At 47.3% G+C, this 19,334-nt stretch overlaps 1 protein-coding gene across 2 annotated transcripts in view; it reads left to right on the forward strand.

Moving 5' to 3' along the window:
- The window catches only part of LYN (LYN proto-oncogene, Src family tyrosine kinase), a 139,576-nt gene that overhangs the window by 89,384 nt on the left and 30,858 nt on the right, over positions 1-19,334 (forward strand). For both annotated transcript variants that reach the window (XM_039464714.2, XM_039464713.2), the window contains exons 9-10: positions 627-809; positions 4,078-4,154. In XM_039464714.2, the coding sequence (XP_039320648.1) occupies positions 627-809; positions 4,078-4,154 (260 nt within the window). The remainder of the gene's footprint in view (positions 1-626; positions 810-4,077; positions 4,155-19,334) is intronic.

Here is a 19,334-nt window from a genome sequence, read left to right on the forward strand (position 1 = left end):
CTTCTAAAAAAGAAAAATATTAGTCCTCATGGTGGAGTACCAATGAAAACTTTTTTTTACTATCATTTCATAAAAACCTTTTGATTTTTGAATAATTTAAGCATTTTTTTCTGGTTAAAAAAAAAAAGAAAATTCCTAGATACTTTTCATCTAGCGTCCCCTAATTTTATCACTTACGTAGTGTTTTAACACCGGTCTTTTATTTTCTTTCTGAGACAGAGTTTCACTCTTATTGCCCAGGCTGGAGTGAGATGACATAATCTCAGCTCACTGCAGCCTCCGCCTCATGGGTTCAAGCAATTCTCTTGCCCCAGCCTCTTGAGTAGCTGGGATTACAGGCATGCGCCACCACGCCCAGCTAAGTTTTGTATTTTTAGTAGAGACAGGGTTTCTCCATGTTGGTCAGGCTGGTCTCGAACTCCCGACCTCAGGTGATGTGCCGGCCTCGGCCTCCCAAAGTGCTGGGATTACGGGCATAAGCTACAGCACCCAGTAACTAAAGCTTTTTTTTTTTTTTTTTTTTTTTTTTATCTGTAATTAAATTCTCTGCTAACTCTGCATCTGCAAAGTGAAGTTTTACATTTTCTGTTTTATAAAGCATGCCCCGCCTTCTTTTTTCTTCCCAGGTTACTATAACAACAGTACCAAGGTGGCTGTGAAAACCCTGAAGCCGGGCACGATGTCTGTGCAAGCCTTCCTGGAAGAAGCCAACCTCATGAAGACTCTGCAGCATGACAAGCTCGTGAGGCTCTATGCTGTGGTCACCAGGGAGGAGCCTATTTACATCATCACTGAGTACATGGCCAAAGGTGACTTCCTCCCACTACCCAGAGCTGACAAGGGTTTCAAACGCAAAAAGTAAAATGTTTAAGTGTTCAGAGATCTCTCAGATAGTTTAATTATCAAACAGTATACCGGCTACCAAAAAAATCAGGAAACATGGGAAGACAGAGCATTTTTATAAACCTAATTACCAGAAGTAATCCGCGCCACACAATTGAAATCTAATCCTCCTGTTTTCTCTGCATCTGCCTGCATGTACCTATTACCCCGAGAATAGTCCTCCGTATCTAGTAGCCCGCAATAAATATCTATCAAATGAATTCATATGTATTTCAAAAGAGAATCTTTTTGTCATATACTTAAAATGTGAGTTCCCAGAATTCTAATACTATAGATTTAGTACAGATTATTCCTCTTTCTTTCTTTCTTTTTTTCTTTTTTGTGGAGACAGAGTCTCTCTCTGTCACCTAGGCTGCAGTGCAGTGGCACCATATCCGCTCACTGTGACCTCCATCTCCCAGATCCAAGTGATTCTCCTGCCTCAGCATCCCTAGTGGCTGGGACTACAGGCACGTGCCACCATACCCAGCTAAGTTTTTTATTTTTTGTTTTTTTTTTAGTAGAGACAGGGTTTCACCATGTTGATCAGGCTGGTCTCGAACTCCTGAGCTCAGGCAATCTGCCTGCCTCAGTCTCCCAAAGTGTTAGGATTACAGGCGTGAGCTACCAGTGTCAGCCTCCTTTTGTTCTTTATCTAATATTAATCTTCCTCTTCAGCATAATCTAAATGTTCAGGGTGTCACTTTTAAATATTAATGTTTTTTAAAACTTGTGGAGGTTAAATTCCTATGTAATCATAGAATTGCAGGAAAATAGACTTCAAGCAATCATTTTTTCTTCCACTATGATCACCTTTACATAGAAGAAGGTGTTGAATCAACATCCTTCTTCCTTTTTAACCTCCAGTTCAGGAAACATATCAATAAACCACCAGATTATTTTTTAAAAGTCCTCAGAAGTAATGAAGAAACATAAGCAATGATCCAGGATTAACAATCATCTCATACACAGTGGAGATAGTATGATGTCATAGCTGAATAGATCCAAAAGATGAATATTCCATTTTCTTATTTAATATCTGTGAGTATTTCAAAATATCTGTCACTCACAGTCCTTCCAAACAAGGGCCAGGTGCAGTGGCTCACTATAATCCCAAACTGCCTATAATCCCAGCACTTTGGGAGGCCGAGGTGGGTGGATCACTTGAGGTCAGGGGTTTAAAACAATCCTGGCCAACATGGCGAAACTCCATCTCTAAAAAAAAAAAAAAAAAAAAAAACAAAGAAACAAACAAACCAATTAGCCTTTGTGGCTTGGGTTGCTATAGCCCAGATACCAGGCTCAGGGCCAGATGCCTAATAGGAGTTCAGTAAGCATCGTTGAATGAATTAACTTAGAGAATTCTTTTTTTTTTTTTTTTTTTTGAGATGGAGTTTTGCTCTTGTTACCCAGGCTGGAGTGCAATAGCGCGATCTCGGCTCACCGCAACCTCCGCCTCCTGGGTTCAGGCAATTCTCCTGCCTCAGCCTCCCAAGTAGCTGGGATTACAGGCACGTGCCACCATGCCCAGCTAATTTTTTGTATTTTTAGTAGAGACGGGGTTTCACCATGTTGACCAGGATGGTCTCGATCTCTCGACCTCGTGATCCACCCGCCTCGGCCTCCCAAAGTGCTGGGATTACAGGCTTGAGCCACCGCGCCCGGCCAACTTAGAGAATTCTTAATGATTAGTGTAAATATGAGTTTTCCTATGTAACAATGCCTACTTTTTTTTTTTTTTTTTTTTTTTTTTTGAGATAGAGTCTTACTCTAATGCCCAGGCTGGAGTGCAGTGGCACTATATCGGCTCATTGTAACCTCCGCCTCCCAGGTTCCAGCAATTCGCCTGCCTCAGCCTCCCAAGTAGCTGGGATTACAGGTGCCTGCCACCACACCTGGCTAATTTTCGTATTTTTTCGTAGAGAAAGGGTTTCATCACGTTGGCCAGGCTGGTCTTGAACTCCTGACCTCAGGGGATCTGCCTGCCTTGGCCTCCCAGAGTACTAGGATTACGGGCATGAGCCACCACGCCTCGCCGATGATGCCTAATATTTATTGAGCACTTACTAAATACCAGACTGCTCTTGGTGCTTTCCATGTGTGGTCTCACTTAGTCTTTTCAGCAGCCTGAGGGCTAAGTACTGTGGTCCTGTGTCATGGATTAGGTAGCATAACGTTTACTGAACACTTACTACCTGCTCACCATCGTGGTATATGCTTTGGATGCAACCTTTGATTACATTCTCCCCAAAACTCTAATATAGCCTCTAGTACCTGCCCGCTTTACAGAGACCTAGATGAGGTAAACAACTTGACCAAGATTACCTGTGAGGCTGGCACTTAAAGTTCTAGGGAAAAACAGGTCTTGTTTTAGAGAGGAAGCCATAGGACAATGGAGAGTTCGTTCAGCAGCACACTCCTTCTTAGGTAGGTCTCACTTTTTTCCAAAGCACAGTTCACTCATCAAATGCTCATTGAGGCCGGGCATGGTGGCTCGCACCTAGAATCCCTGCATTTTAAAAGGCCAAGGTGGGAGGATTGCTTGAGTCCAGGAGTTTGAGACCAACCTGGGCAACCTGGTGAAATCCTATCTCTACGAAAAATTAGAAAGAATTAGCTGGGTGTGATGGCACGCACCCTCAGTTACGTGGGAGGCTGAAAGTGGGAGGATTGCTTGAGCCAGGGAGGTTGATGCTGCAGTGAGCTGTAATCACACCACTGCACTCCAGCCTGGGTGACAGACTGAGAACCTGTCTCAAAAAAAAAAAAAACAAAAAAAACATTCATTGAGCACCTACAGTATGTGCCAAGTTCTGTGCTTTTTGCTGGATACAGATGGGAGCAAGCCTGGTCAACCATCTGCAGAGGGCAGGTCTTCCAGTGAGCTGGCTAAAGATTGGGAGGCTGCAATGAGTGAATCATGGTGGCAGATACTCTGAAACGCATGGTTCTCAGACAGCTCTAGAGAGAGAAGTGGTATCCACCCTCACTCCTTCCCACCTGGAGCACATGCCATGTTTCACATCGGGTCCTGAGTTTGACCAAAATCAGGAAAAGGATTTATAACCACACAGAATTGTAAAGTCAATTATTTTGTGGGGGGTTTCCCTCTAATAGTAATGATGATGTGAATTTTGTTTAGATGTTTTTTATTCTGTGTTTGAACTACGCTAACTTTTCTTTCTTTCTCCATAGGCAGTTTGCTGGATTTCCTCAAGAGCGACGAAGGTGGCAAAGTGCTGCTTCCAAAGCTCATTGACTTTTCTGCTCAGGTAAAAAAGCCCAATGTGCATGTGCATTTGAAAAGGCTTCCCTGTGTCAAATTCATGAAGGAGTGATTGTTCCAGGGAGAAGGAATTTTCGTTGAATGTTTTCCAGTAGCAGTTATGAGAAAAGACCCTCCATAGTACAATTCCAGGAAAGAGCAATAGGAGATTCTCACAGATCGTGTGCACGTGTCGAGTTTTGACCTGCATATCATCTTCTATCAGCCAAGTCAGCCTCTTTCTACTTACGTTCATTTCACAAGTCATAGAAACAGTGCAGCTCAATCAATCACTTTCTCAGCATTTGAGAGAGGCAATTCCATACACGTAAGCACAGCAGCTTTTAAACGATGTGTATGTTTTATTTAACTTACAAATCGAATGTGCTGATACTTTGAAGTCTTTCATATTCTTGAAAACAGAGGCACTATGTCTCTTCTCCTACTCTTCTCCTTCTCAGTTCTTCTTGTTGGCTGTGCCATCAGGATTCTGTGAAATATTCGTTTGTGCTATTTTTACTACTAGCCTAGGAGTTGCCTGTTTATTTACTTGGGAATCACATGTTTCCTGAAGTGTATTTAAGAGCACAGGCAGTTATCCAAAAGCCCTACAATGTGCCCAGAATATTAAGGAAATGCACACTTGAATGATGCCAGCTGCTGACTTTTACCAGTTTCATCGTGTCCATTCGTCACGTTCAGTAATTTGCTTGCTTGTTTCTCAGTATTGGTAATGAGTGGTTCCATGAAGCCCAGTGTTTGTAGCAAAGGAGATTTATAGAAGTCCTAGGGAAGGCTGGCCCCTCTGATCTTTCTTTTTTGCTCCCACTTCTTTTCTCAGACCCTCTTTTAGTTAGGAAATTGCTATAGCCTTCTTGGGAAGGCGAGATCTAAGAAACGCTTGAGGACAGAGGTGAAGGACCTCACTTAGATAGGGCTGGACACGAGCTCTGTAATAGAGCATCACGGGCTAAGCTGGCATTCAGCATCTGGAGAATGGAGTTTGTGTCCTGGCTCTGCCACTCGGTAACCACACTGCTTCCAAGGAAGTCCTTTGCCTATTTGGATTTCTTTATTTGCCTGTAAAACAGGAATGGTAATTCCTACTTTAAGGAGATATTGTTGAGGGTCACATCAAACACAGATGGTGTCACATGCTTGGCGTGGACACAAGCATCTCAGAGCATGCTGGTGGAAGGTGGGAAAACCCAAGGGAGAGCAGTGCCCATCCTTCCAGTAAAGGTGTGTGATGGATGAGTCACACTGCTCAGGCGCCCTCTCCACCTCCGGGACTTGGCAGGCAAGTTCCTTATCTGAGTTGGAAATGCAAATGTCCCCTGGAATGCCAGCATCTAATAAGAAAGAAGCGTAATTGCTGTGGTGGAACAGAGGCGTGAGGAAAGGACCCAGCAGCTCTGCCTTTTTAACCCTCTCCTCAAAGTCTGTACTGGCCCCTGGGAGGCTCCGTGGGGTTCCAAGGTTTCCAGAACTATAGCTTGAAAACCACCACTCTGCAGTAAGAGGCTGGTTGGGTGCAGCTCTAGATCCTGTGTAGAAAACAGATTAGGAAATGGAGAAAGCAGAAGTCTGATAAACGGGTTATACTTACACGGATCAATGAGGCCCTCTCCTCAGATGGTGATTTGGGTGTCCCCGTGGGCCAAGAGGCTTGAGGAGTGTAGCAAAGCTTTGTCACTTGGACAGGGCCATGGAACATCGGGACACGTGGCCTGGAGGGCCTGAGTGGTCACAGCCATTCCATCTGCTAGGGGTCTGATCTGTGCCCACAGTTCTTTAGGGTAGAAATTACACACATTGGGGTGTGTACTGTACCCAGAGAATGACTTTATTTTGTCACAGGGGCATTTTGTATTGGGTTTCGCCTGGCTTATCTTGTAAGACATTATCTTGACATAGTCAAAGCTTTTAAGGTCCAAGGCAAGGCCTCTACGCCGAGTCATTAATTTAGTGAATTACTACCATTGCCTCGAAGAGTAATTTTTCTAACCTAGAAATGAATAGGGGGAGAAGTTACTTTCTAGACCTTTGCAGCTTATGAGGAAGGTTACCACAGAGGCTGACATTGACTGTGATTGTTGTGCCGTGGATTCCAGGGGGCTTCTGTTGACCCTCCTGTCAATTCTGATGGGGCTCAGTGACAGGAGGGGCTGGGGACAGTCAAGGCCAGCTTTACTGGCCTCCATCCAAGCCAGTTTACCAAATCCAGCCCATGCTGCGTGAGCTCGTGTTTACAGGGGCAGGGTCTCTTTCCTAGCAGGGGCCCCTTGGTAGAACCCGCGGGACAACTGGCTCAAGTGCATGGACTGCTCAGCGTCGCTGGGAGGGTCACGGGTCAGCAGCAGCTGGCCGGACCCTGAGCATGTTCGTTCAGCACAAAATTCATGTTCTTTACAACTGAACACTGGCTCCTTCGGAGTTCGTCTTTGCTCAAGGTGCAGTCCTCACTCAGACTCTTTCACAGTCGTTCCCTCAAGGTGGAGCTGATGAGACCACCTGCTCCCTATCCTTGATCCCCATCTGCTTCATGCACTTGTGGCTTTTCTTAATACAATGCAGATAGCTTGAGAAGGGGGCCTTACCCTTGGCAACAAGTAGTAGGGCTTGTACGTTTCGGCTTCTGCCCCAAATGGCAGACCTTCCACTTCCTCGTTCTCTTCACTACGCCTGCTTCCCGGTCCCCCTGGAATGCCCTCACTGATGACCACTGCTACCCAGCGCTCCTCCTCCTTCACGCACCTCTCTGAAACGATCAGTCTGTGCGGAGAAGGCCATCTCTAAATTATCTTACCTTTCCTTGTCTTTCATGTGCCACTAATTAACTCTCACTTTTTCGTAGTGAATAGCATGACAATAGCCAATATTATTAAATATTTTAATAATATTTAAAATACTATTAAATTTTTTACAGAGATACCTGGTGCCCAGATACTTTGAGAATCCAACCTTTTCTGTGCCTTCCCCTCCACTTGACTATTTAGGGTGGAAATTTAGGGATAAAGCAGGAGAGGAATGATAGAGGTCCATTTGCTGTGTGAGCTCTAAACAGTTAGGAGGCTGTGTGATAATGATGAGGTTTGCTGTCTTCCATAACACTTATCAATAGCGTCGGAGTTGGGAACTGAGTGTTCACAGGCGGTGTTTAATTCGGCAGATTTTCACGAGAGATTGGTCATTAGGAGATTGGTCAACCCTAGAAGAATACGGGAAACTGTGAGGGGCAGAGTTGGGACTTTTCTCACTGCCTGTATCTGGCCTCTTCTTCCCTCTCCCCAAGACCCACTTCCCCATGCCCTACTCTCCTCTCTGCATCCCCCTGTTGCCCATTGAGACAGGAAGTGGCTGGGTGCACATGACAGCCTCACAGTTCATGTGAGAGCTGATTTCATCACTTCCTGTCTCAGGATGAGTTCTGAAAGACTTGCCTGAACTCAAGTGTAATGCACACTCTCCAACCATCCACAGTCCATTCAACATAGACCAAGAAATCCTGACTAGAGCAGCTTTACCCATTGCTTTTCTCTTCGTATTAAATTAAGCATTGTAGTGCTTTTTGTGCTGAAATAGGAAAATACCTCTTTGCAAAGGAAGTTTGATGCTTTCAGCGCAGAGAGGCTTTGCATAATTCCCTTCCAGCTTTTACGCACCATGTCAGAGAAGAAAAATGAGCTTGGAAAGAAAAGGGGTTAAAACCAGTGGGGATTTCCCTCATCAGAAGCTGAGGTGGAATCAGAGACTTGTCAAACTGAGAGGAAAAAGAAGTGAAAAATGTACAGTGGCAGTTTGGAGAACAAATAAATCATCTTGTAATCCAGACCAAGTGAATCAAAGCATTTATTACTCTTTGGTGGCAGTATCTCTGAAGCGCAAAACTTACTAAAAATGAAACGATTGTGAGTTAAATGTCAGGAAAAACTGCAAGATCAAGCCAAGCAAAGTGGCAGGCACTTATGGTCTCAGCTACTTGGGAGGCTGAAATGGAAAGATTGCTTGGGGCCAGAAGTTCAGGACCGGCCTGTACAACAAAACAAAACCAAACAAAAATTGCAAACTCAGAGTCGTCGTTATCATGGCAACAAGTAACATTTATTTTAGCTTCTTCTGGTTGATAAAGCACTTCCACCTCATTATCTAATTTGAGCCCAACAGCCTTGAAAGCATGTTTTTTCTTCTTCAGGACCTCTTACAGGTCAAGAGACGAACTTGGACTTGTCGAAGGTTACCAAGCTAGTAGGCGGAATTGCTGGGACTTGATCCAGGGACTTCTGACCCGAGATAACAGATTCTTTCCTCTGCAGTTTCTGTTGTCTCATGGTTACAGTTGCTGCTACGGTCATTTTGCACCCAGCACTACTGTGATATGCATTTTCCCCCATTAGGATTTTGACCATCAGAATTAATGCTTTCTGTAGATTTTTTTTCCCCTTAAAGTCTTTATTGCCAAGATGGAGGTTATGCTCAAGATATATTTTGCCCCCAGTATTAAATTTAAAGCCACATTTTAGGGTGGACATTGGTAAAATGAGGAAGGTAGGAAAACGCAGTCTATCTGTGAAGTTCTCGACCTTTTTGAGTAGGAGGGCCTTTTAACCGCAGAGCTTTCTGAGCACACCCACATAGCTCTAGCTACTGAGGGAGAAAACGGTGTATAGATTGGGAATACCTTGTAATATCTCTTGGTTGAAACTCACCAGTCTGTTGGTAAATCAGGCTTGAATGGTCTAGAGGGGGAAGTTCCCTGGAAGTGTCTGGAATATTTGCCAATATCATCCAAAGTGGGTCTGCTTTTTCTGTCTCTTTGCCAGGAATGTAAAAGATGTGTGAAATGCTCATATTCCGCCTCAAGGCTATTAGCCCAGTGAATCAACTGCTTTATCTTCAGTCTTTATTAGTCATAACCTTTGATTGATACCGTCGTCATGTTTAATTTGCTTAAACTGGAGGAAGAGTAGCATTGAAACGTCGAGTCAGACATGGTGGCAAATGGAAGCCGCAGGTGACTGACGTGGTTCGTGCTTTAACCAGGAGGTCAGATGTGCTCCCACTCCACGTGTAATCTCCTCTCCACGTGGAAATTCTCGTACATAACTCTTAATGAGGCCTATACATTCCCAATCACTCTTTTACGCACAAGAGCGTCCTCAGAGAGAAAAAGAGCCAGCACTGAAGAAGGCATTCATGAATTTCATAGAGGAATCTGAGCCAGGCATCGCTCTGGGGATAGGGGCCACGTGTGGTCAGGATGTGATGGCCCTTGAGTGGGCATCGCTTGAAGCTGGTGCTTGGAAACCTCAGCTTTCTCGGTATACAAATGTCAACACCGCAGGTGGTTAGCTCCTTCTGCAGAATTTGAGAAACATTGCTGTGATTTTGCAAGTGGACCCTAGGTGACGGTAATGATGAAGAAATCACTGAGCGAAGAGCCAGAAACCTGCTTCTGCGTGGGGAAAATCACTCTGTGGGCCCCCGTGTCCTCGTCTGTGAGGTGAGAAGCACGGGTTAGGTTTCCCACAGCCGTGGCTCTCACATTCCGTGACTAGGGCCACCTCCTTCTATTTAGACTACCTATGTGAATCGTCACCCAAAAGTTACAATTAATAATTCCGAGACTATGCAGATGACATCGATATAAGATTTTAACGTTGTTAGAAATAAAGGAGCACAAATACATCACTTCGATGCAGTACCCACATGTTGGGCACCTAAATGCTCTGTTTACCTTTTTTGAATCGTGAGGGTTATGTTTTCAGTTTAAACTTTGACCATGAACACTTAGAAAATGGATAAATGAAACAAGAGTTACTGTCAGAATTGCAAAACAGGATCATACGCAGTTTCCTTCTGAAAAAGCCAAAGGAATAGGAAACTGTCATTTAAAAATAGTGTAAAACAGGAACTATTTTTTTTTTGGTAAGGTGGCAGTGGGACTGTTTTGCATGTTTAAGCAAGAGGAATCATGACTGGCTATTAAAATAGCAAATAAGGGAGAATTTATTTTTGTTCTAAATTTGATTGGAAAGCTTTCTAGTGCCCAAGAGAAGTGTTGGGTAAGTGTATGGCGGAGGTGGTGTCATTTTTGGCCTGCAGGCAAGCTTATCTTAATGTTATTTTGATCAGGGGTGGCAATTTCTGGTGAGTGCTATCATAAGTCACAAAATAACGTTCCCTTTGGGTGTTCATCGTGGAAGCCTGCAAGGCTAGGATTGAACTGACGTGGGGAGTCGGCCACAATTGAAAAGTGGCGATGAAAGCAGTTTGAAATTAGCCGGGCGTGGTGGTGCATGTCTGTAATCCCAGCTGCTCTGAAGGCTGAGGTAGGAGAGTCACTTGCATCCTGGAGGCAGAGGTTGTCCTGACCTGAGATCTCACCAGTGCACTCCAGCCTGGTGACAGAGTGAGACTCCATCTCAAAAAAAAAAAAAAAAAAAAGAAAGAAAGAAAGAAAGAAGAAAAGAAAGCATTTTGAAGGGACTAGTGAAGGTAGATTCCAGCTGACCTTTATCTCCAGCACTGGGCCTGCTCTCCCTGCGCCCCCTCACCCTCTTGGTGTGTCCCCCTCCCTTTCACCCACATACATGTCCTGAGCACAGCCAGGCACTATGTGGACAGGGGTGAGCAAAGGGCACATGGCGTGCAGTAGGGGGCAGGGAAGTGACAGGCAAAGGCAGGGTACAGCTCTGAGATAGGGCAAGGGCTGTCAGGGCCGGCACCACATGCTGCTTTCAGAGTACATGCAGGAGGATGGAGCATAGTAGGGTGGGCTAGCAGGCGGAATGTGGGCTTCCTGGAAGAGGTGACCCTGAGAGCCAGGACCGGCCCTGCTAGCTTGAGAAGGGATTGGATGCAGGGATGGGTCTTCAGTTGCGGGAACCTGGTACATAAGAGCACAGAAAAGGAGGTCTCGGGGCTGCAAGTCAGGGTGTATAGAGAGAACGGCTCGGGGGCGCTCTGAGAGACATGGACGTTAAGGAAACGAGGCCAGGCGCAGTGGCTCACGCCTGTAATCCCAGCACTTTGGGACACCAAAGTGGGTGGATTACCTGAGATCAGGAGTTCGAGACAGCCTGGCCAACATGGTGAAACCCCATCTCTACTAAAAATACAAAAATTAGCCAGGCATGGTGGTGGACACCTGTAATCCCAGCTACTCGGGAGGCTGAGGCAGGAGAATCGCTTGAGCCTGGGAGGCAGAGGTTGCAGTGAGCCAAGATCGCGCCACTGCACTCCAGCCTGGGCGACAAGAGTGAGACTCCGTCTCAGAAAAACAAACAAAAAAAAAAATGGGGGGCGGGGGAACTAGACATGTTCACTCTGAGTTGTGGAGAAGTAAACTGTTTTAAAAATGTATTTGCAAAAAATAAAAAGGCTTATACTCAGCAAATAGTTTCAACAGGACTTACGGTTTTACCCTTTTAGTCAAAGCACGCCTTTTAGTCATTAGTGGCTGCTTTTTGTATTTACTGTAGCATGTGCTCATGTTACCTCTGCTCCCCTCCAACACACCAAGGTGTTCTTTATAGAAATTGGTCTGTTTTGACTATGGAGAATCACAGCGTTCTCAGCTTTTCATGCTCCTAATATTTTGTTTTATTACCGTATTTGTTGTTGTTTTGTCTTGTTCTTTCAAACTGAGACCAGGAAGGGTGGGATGGAAAAGGGATGGGAGAGTTTGCGTTCTAGCCCAGAGCTCGTGTCTGCCTGGCACAGTGGCTCATGCCGGTAATCCCAGCACTCTGGGAGGCTGAAGTGGGAGGACTGCTTGAGGCCAGGAGTTTGAGACCAGTCTGGGCAACACAGTGAGACTCCGATCTCTACAAAAAAAAAAAAAAAAAATTAGCCAGGCATGATGGTCGTGCCTGTAATCCCAGCTACTCGGGAGGCTGGAAGGACAGAATTGCTTGAACCCAGGAAGTTGAGGTTCAAGTGAACTACGATCATGCCCACTGCACTCCAGCCTAGGTGACAGAGCAAGACCCTGCCTCTAAAAAACAAAACAAATGCAAACAAAGCTCATCTCTAAAGGGTACACCCCGAAACACACAGTACTTACTCTAAGCTTTTTCAGTTCAAAGCTAGATTCTCAGGCCATCTCCTCACCCCTCACTAAAACCAAAAAGCACCTTCGGGAGTTTAGCCCAAGCTTGGAGATAATTAAACCTCTCAACCAAGTGGCTTCCTGATGCTGCCCCGAAGCAGGTGTGAGGTCTGCGTCATGAAACTGATGTGGGTTGCCTGGGGATAACGGGGATGGACTGAGCATTTTCGCAGGAATGTGATAGGATGAGACCTGTGCTTTAAAAATTGCCCTGGCCACTGGATACCAAAATGACTAGAAGGGATAAAAGCTAGAGTCCAAGGATGAGGGAGGGAGGACGGGCCTGAGGGAGGTCAGTGTTCCCCACCACAGGCACACAGAAATAGAGAAGGAATGTGCCTGGGGCAGCTGAGGACTGGCATCGCGGGCGAGGGCCTGAGGTGGCTGATGAAATTAGTTTGGCTGGACTGCGTTTGAGGTGCCATGAAACATCAGCTAGAGATGGGCAGTTAGCGTGGACAGGCGTTTTAGTATAGTGGGCTGGGACTAGAGGCTTCAGGGAGGCTGGCGCTGCAGATGGTCATACAAATAGAGGTTGGATGAGGTCCTGTAGAGAGCGTGGGAAGAGGCAGAGGACAGCCCCAGGCAGGCCTGTAAGGAGGAGGTGGGGTCGCAGCGCAGGTGACACGGAGTTCTGACGGGCAGTCAGAGAACAGAGAAACTGCCACGGGACTTGGCGACAGGGAAGTCTTTGAGAACCTGGCTGGACCCTTCTCATTGGCATAGTTTGGGTGAAAGCCATGGCCTCGGCCTCTCTCCCTCTTCCTGATTCCTAGAACCCTGTTCTCTCCCTGCACAGTCTCCTCCCTAGCCCTGGCTGACTCCTCTTTCTCTTTTTCTTTCTCCTCTGCAGCCGCTTTTCTCTGTATGCCTCCCTGACTGCTCGCCACGGCACACTCTTGAAAAAAACCATGATTTCTCTTTGCACTTAAATGAAAGCCTGCTCTTATTCCTTTTTGAAACGGAGTTTTGCTCTCGTTGCCCAGGCTGGAATGCAATGGTGCAATCTCGGCTTACCACCACCTCCACCTCCCCGGTTCAAGCGATTCTCCTGCCTCAGCATCCTGAGTAGCTGGATTACAGGCGTGTGCTACCACGCCTGGTGAATTTCTAGTACAGACGGGGTTTCTCCATGTTGGTCAGGCTGGTCTTGAACTTCTGACCTCAGGTGATCCGCCTGCCTTGGCCTCCCAAAGTGCTGATGGATTATAGGCGTGAGCCACTGCACCCAGTCTCATTTTTATTTTTAAAAGTAAATTCATATTGATTTTCTTCTTTGATGGAATAAAAGGAAATAAAATTACTGAGAGAGGGACTTAAATTATTGGTCTTTTTAAAAATATGGTTTTGTAGACTTCTGTAGAAACATAGTGTCTTCACCCACTCTGGGAGCGCGTGCTGGAAGCATTTGTGTCTGCAGCAATGCAGGTCCTAGGGCTTTGTGAAACATAATGAGAAACGTTTTAAAACTGAATCACCAAAAGTAGCTCCTGCCCCCAATTGAGACAGGTTTGATTTGAGTGTGTATTCCGAGGTCAGTTTGGCGTCTGGAATGCATTTCCCCAGGTTTCACTGAGGATCGGATCTTGGGCCGCCACCCAGCACAGCTCTGCAGATCTCACCCTGATTCGATGACACCCCAGGAAATGGTGTGTCTAGGCTCTTTGGTACGGTTTCTTTTTTTATTTTTATTTTTATTTTTTTTAAAGACGGGGTTTCATCATGTTGGCCAGGATGGTCTCGATCTCCTGACATTGTGACCCACCCGCCTTGGCCTCCCAAAGTGCCGGGATTATAGGCAGCTCCTCTCTGCCTCAGCAGCAGCCTGACACCCTGCGCAAGGCTCAGAGGAATGCCACAGTGGCTCCGGGGCTGCCAGAGGGCCGCCCATCCTAGTGCGGAAGACCCCAACAGAGCTGCTGCCACAGTTTCTGCTTCCTGGCCTCATCCTTTCCCCACAGCAAGACCCTGGAGAGGAGGCCAGCAGCTGACAGCCCTCCAGAGGCCCTGCCCCAGTGGCCACCCCAGAGCCCATGCACACAGGCAGCATTCCACCTAGGCAGGCCACAGGCCCTGGGAGGTGGCCACACAGGGTCCCCCTGAGCCACAGCTGTCTCAGCTAGTGGTCACTCGCTGCCCAGCCCTCCCCACTCCTAAGCAAATCCTCTCATTTCTTCTTCCAGAATCGATCTCCCTCCTCCAGGTCACCATCGTCTCTCATCTGCACCATTGCAGTTGCAGCTTTTATTTTTTTTTTCTTTTTTGAGGCGGCGTCTCGCCATGTTGTCCAGGCTGGCGTGCAGTGGCTATTCACAGGCATGATCCCACTACTCTTAAGCACTACTACTAACCGACCTGGGCCGGTTCACCCCTCCTTAACGAACCTACAGATCCTCTGCTCCCAGGAGTCACCATATTGATTCCGAACTTAGTGTAGCACACTGCAGCCCAGAGCTTCTGGGCTCAAGCAATTCTCCTGCCTCCCACGTAGCTGGGATTACAGGCACACACTATTGTGCCCAAAAGTTGCTTCTTCACTGGTGTTGTCCAGTTTGGCAAACAGAAGAAATTCAAGGTACACAGGCAAATTTGGATTTTGGATAAACAATAGCTTTTAGCAGAAGGGTGCCCATATGTCTTCCTGGACAGCCCTGCGTTTAATGGGCCTCCCTCCTGTCTCTGGCTACCCTCTGTCCGAGTTCCACAGAGTAGGCAGGGACAACTGGATGGTTTTAAATTTTTTGCCTTTTTAAAACTCTGGTGGTAAAATAAACACAAAGTGGCTGGGCGCGGTGGCTCAAGCCTGTAATCCCAGCACTTTGGGGGGCTGAGGCGGGTGGATCACGAGGTCAAGAGATTGAGACCATCCTGGTCAACATGGTGAAAACCCATCTCTACTAAAAAATCCAAAAAAATTAGCTGGGCATGGTGGTGCATGCCTGTAATCCCAGCTACTCAGGAGGCTGAGGCAGGAGAATTCCCTGAGCCCAGGAGGTGGAGGTTGCGGTGAGCCGAGATCATGCCATTGCACTCCAGCCTGGGTAACAAGATCGAAACTCCGTCTCAAAAAAACAAAAAACAAAAAACACAAAGCACACCATTTAACCTTGTCGAAGAAGTTGCTGGCAGTAAGAACATTCACATTGTTGAGACACCATCACTAACAACCATCTGTAGAACTCTTTCATCTTCCCAGACAGAAACTCTGCGCCCACCCGATGCCAGCTCCCCGTGGCCCCTGCTAGCCCCTGGCCACCCCTGTGCTGTTCTCGGTCTCTGTGAATCTTACAGACTGGATAGTTTTGCACACCTGCTCAGCTCCGATCAATGGGTTCCCAGCACACCCGCAGAGACTCCCAACAGCTGTGCACGTGACTGATTCCTCAGCACTGAGCCCACCACGCTCCTTCCTAACCCAGTGCCTCGCCAGAGTCCACTTCCCGGAAGCTCCCACCCTTTGTCCTAAGCCATGCCACACCTATCAACAGACACCTTCCCTGACCTTCCTTCTACAGCATTTCCATCCCAGCCCTCTGCACACTCCATCCTCCTCTCTCTCGGTCCCTGCACACTTCTTCCATAGCATGTACTGCCATTTGAATTTTTATTTTTTTATTTTTTTATTTTTTTAATTGCATTTTAGGTTTTGGGGTACATGTGATGAACATGCAAGATTGTTGCATAGGTACACACATGGCAGTGTGCTTTGCTGCCTTCCGTCCCCTCACCTGTATCTGTCATTTCTCCCCATGCTATCTCTTCCCACCTCCCCACCCCCCTGCCCCTCCCCCATTCCCCCCCAACGGACCCCAGTGTGTAGTGCTCCCCTCCCGGTGTCCATGTGTTCTCATTGTTCAATTGAACTTTTTGATAAGTTCTTATTTACTTTTCATCCCTAGCACTTAGCACAGTGCCTTGTATACAGCAGGTGCTCAAAAATGCTTGCTGGATGACTATACTGGCCACTTAAAGTGGGGATTGACTATATTCAGTTTCAAACAATAAATTCTTTATTCTCTGCTTCATACAGCTCTGAATGAGTCACTAGGAGAACATACTTTTTGTGTTTAAAGTTTTTTTTTTTAAATACAGAGATAGGGTCTCATATGTTGTTGAGGCTGGTCTTGAACTCCTGGGTTCAAGCAATCCTCCTGCCTCAGCCTCCCAGTGTGCTGAGATTAGAGGTATGAGCCACCATGCCTGGCCAGAACACATGTTTTAAAAAGGTTTTGTGAGTCATTATTCAGGGATATTTAACCATAAAGTATTTCTTCTTCCCCTTCCTCTAAGGTTTACTTTCCTGCACAAAATGTACCTCATTGGTCAAAATAAAAGTGAGAAAAGAAGAAGGAAGTAGAATATAAGTATCTGGCCTGTGGGAAAAACAAAGAGCCACTTTGTCTTGCATTCCTCGTGGTGTAAAGAACATCAGCAGGAATGAGAAATTCTAAACGAAGCATTTGACATTGAGGCCAATGGCAGAGCATTCTGCTTAATTTGGAGGGGAAAAAAAAAAAACCCACAACTGAACAGGTTTGTCCTTCCCCAGTGTCAGGCAGGGCTTCTGTGGCCTCCCCCTGCCACTGAACAGAGACTTTTCTCAGCACCTGCTGGCAGAGGCTGATGCTGGAGTTCCTGGGTGATGGGCTGGCGGATTCTTCACCACATCAGGATTTCCAGCTCTTGTTCATTTTCCTTCCAGCGCCTCCAGTGTCTGTAACATGACTATCTGGCAGTGTTACGTGGTACAGAGCCAACTACCTGCATGATTATTAAGATTACATTTATACTTTGGGTTGAGTATCTTTTATTCAAAATGCTTAGGTCCAGAAGTGCTTCTGGTTTTTTGTTTTTGTTTTTGTTTTTGTTTTTAATTCCCAGATTTTGGAATATTTGCATTATACTTAGTAAGCATTTCCAAAAGGTTTGAATTTTGGAGCAGTTTGGATTTGGGATTTTTAGATTAGGTATCCTCAACTGGTCCTAGTGTCAGTGGGACTAACGGTGTGTTCAGCTGAGGTGTTTTTGATGCATTGCGAGGAGCTGTACAGCTTCATCTTCTTTATCATTTCCAGACCTTCTATCTCCCCCACCCGGGACTCCCAGCTTTAGAGTCCACGCCATCAGACTGTGCCAGGCAGGCCCGCCTCACCACGGGGGTCCTTGGATCTCCTCCATGGGTGCTCGCTGTTCCCAGCACAGCCACGTCATCATTCTATCATTTGTAGCCATCCCCACCCCATTCTCTGTTTCTTGACTTCCACCCTCCAAGTCTCTGTTCTGTCCCCTCTAGCCACTCTGCGGGCTGACCCGTCCCACTGCCCTCTGCTCCATTTGATCATTTCCACTTCAGCCATGGGCTCCCTTCTGTCCACTCACCCTCCAGTGATCTGGCCCCGGGGCCCCTACAGCCTCCGCCTCTGGCCAGCACTTCCCATCCCTGGAAGCTGCCTGTCCCTACCCCACTCGTGCTTCTCTCCTTCCCTAGCTTGGAGGCACTCATCACCCCTCCCCCGTGTCGTATGCATCTGGTAAGCCCAGCCCTATGGAAGTCCGACCCTTCACCTGTTTTGCCCCGACATCCACACTGTGGACTGTGACCTACACCCAGCAGCTTTCTGCATTTCCAGTTCAAGAGAACCAGGCTGAGGAGCCTCCCGAACCCCGACATGTGCCCAGTCCACCGTCCCTTGCCCTTGCCCCAGACCTCCCCCTGCTTGCCTCTCTCTCAGTGGATTCCCTGCTGTCTTTTTCCCTGAGACGGGCCATGCACACCCCGTCCTGTGCTCTCTTGCTGTTTCAAAACATTGTTCTAGAAATTTCGCACTAGCTTTTTCCCTCAGTTCTACACCTTCCATAGGAATCAGAGTAAAGCCTTCTCTTTCCCCTACAGCCCTTGCCAGCTGGCCTTGGCCTCCAGGTGACTCCTCCCCTTGACAACGAAAGTGCTTGCAGGACTGTGCTCAGTTTCCCCCAGTCCTCCCCCACCCGCCTTCTCTCCACCACCCGACCCCAGCAGCACAGGTCAGCAGTGGCCCTCAGGACGCTGCATCCAAAGGGCCCCCACGTCTCAGCGTCTTCCTAGGTGCCCGCCAGCAGGGTCTGCGGCTGCGGGTCTCTCGCACCGCACCCCCACGGCGCGTTTTCCTCCATGGGCTTCTGGGGTGCTGCTCTCTGCTTCTCCTTCCCCGTCAGCAGCCAGCTCCCCGTCTGCCCGATCGATAAACCTCGCAGTGTCCCCGAGCTCAGTATTTCAACCTCTTCTTTCTCCACACTAGATCTAAGTGATTCCATTGAAAGCACTGTATTCATTTCCTGGGGCTGCCAGGGGACTTTCAAACAACAGAAATTAATTGTCCTGCAGTCCTGAAGGCCAGCGGTCTGGAATGAAGGTGGAGGCATGCCTGGGCTCCTAGGTGCTTGGAGAGCCTTCCAGGCCTCTTCCAACTCCTGCGCTCCCGGCATTCCATTCCATGTCTTGTTGGCCGCACTGCTCCTGTCCCCGCCTGTCTTCCAGTGGCCTTCTCAGTGTGTCTGTCTCAGACCGCCCTCTGCCATTCTCTCATAAAGATACCAGTGGTTGGATTTAGGGTCCACCCTAAATGCAGCGTGGGATTTCACTGCAACATCCTTGATCAAATCTGGATTTAATCTCTATGTCCAAATAAGGCCACATTCTGAGGTTCCGGGCGGTCGTGAGTTTTGGGGGGACACTAGTTAATCCAGCACAGCTGTCTAGACTCCGGCCACTCCGAAGCTTCTAGCGCTAGCCACACTGCTCCTGCGAGCCCCTCCTGGCTCAGCATCCACCTGAAGATGTGCAATGGGCACATCAAGCTAAACACACCCCAATTCAGTGCCTATTACCCCCGTTTCCAAAACCCGTGCCAGCTGCCATCTTCTCCCTTTTGTTGATGGCAGCTCTGTCCTTGGAGTTGTCAGGTCCCAACACTCAGTCATTCTGACTCTTCCTCTTACACTGCGTGTCCAATTCGCAGCAAGTCTGGGGTTCTACCGTCAAAGTAGATGCGCCTTCCTGACTCCTCCACATGGTCACTCTGACCCCACTCGAAT

The sequence above is a fragment of the Saimiri boliviensis genome, chromosome 15, assembly GCF_048565385.1.
Source record: "Saimiri boliviensis isolate mSaiBol1 chromosome 15, mSaiBol1.pri, whole genome shotgun sequence".
Lineage (NCBI taxonomy): Eukaryota > Metazoa > Chordata > Mammalia > Primates > Cebidae > Saimiri > Saimiri boliviensis.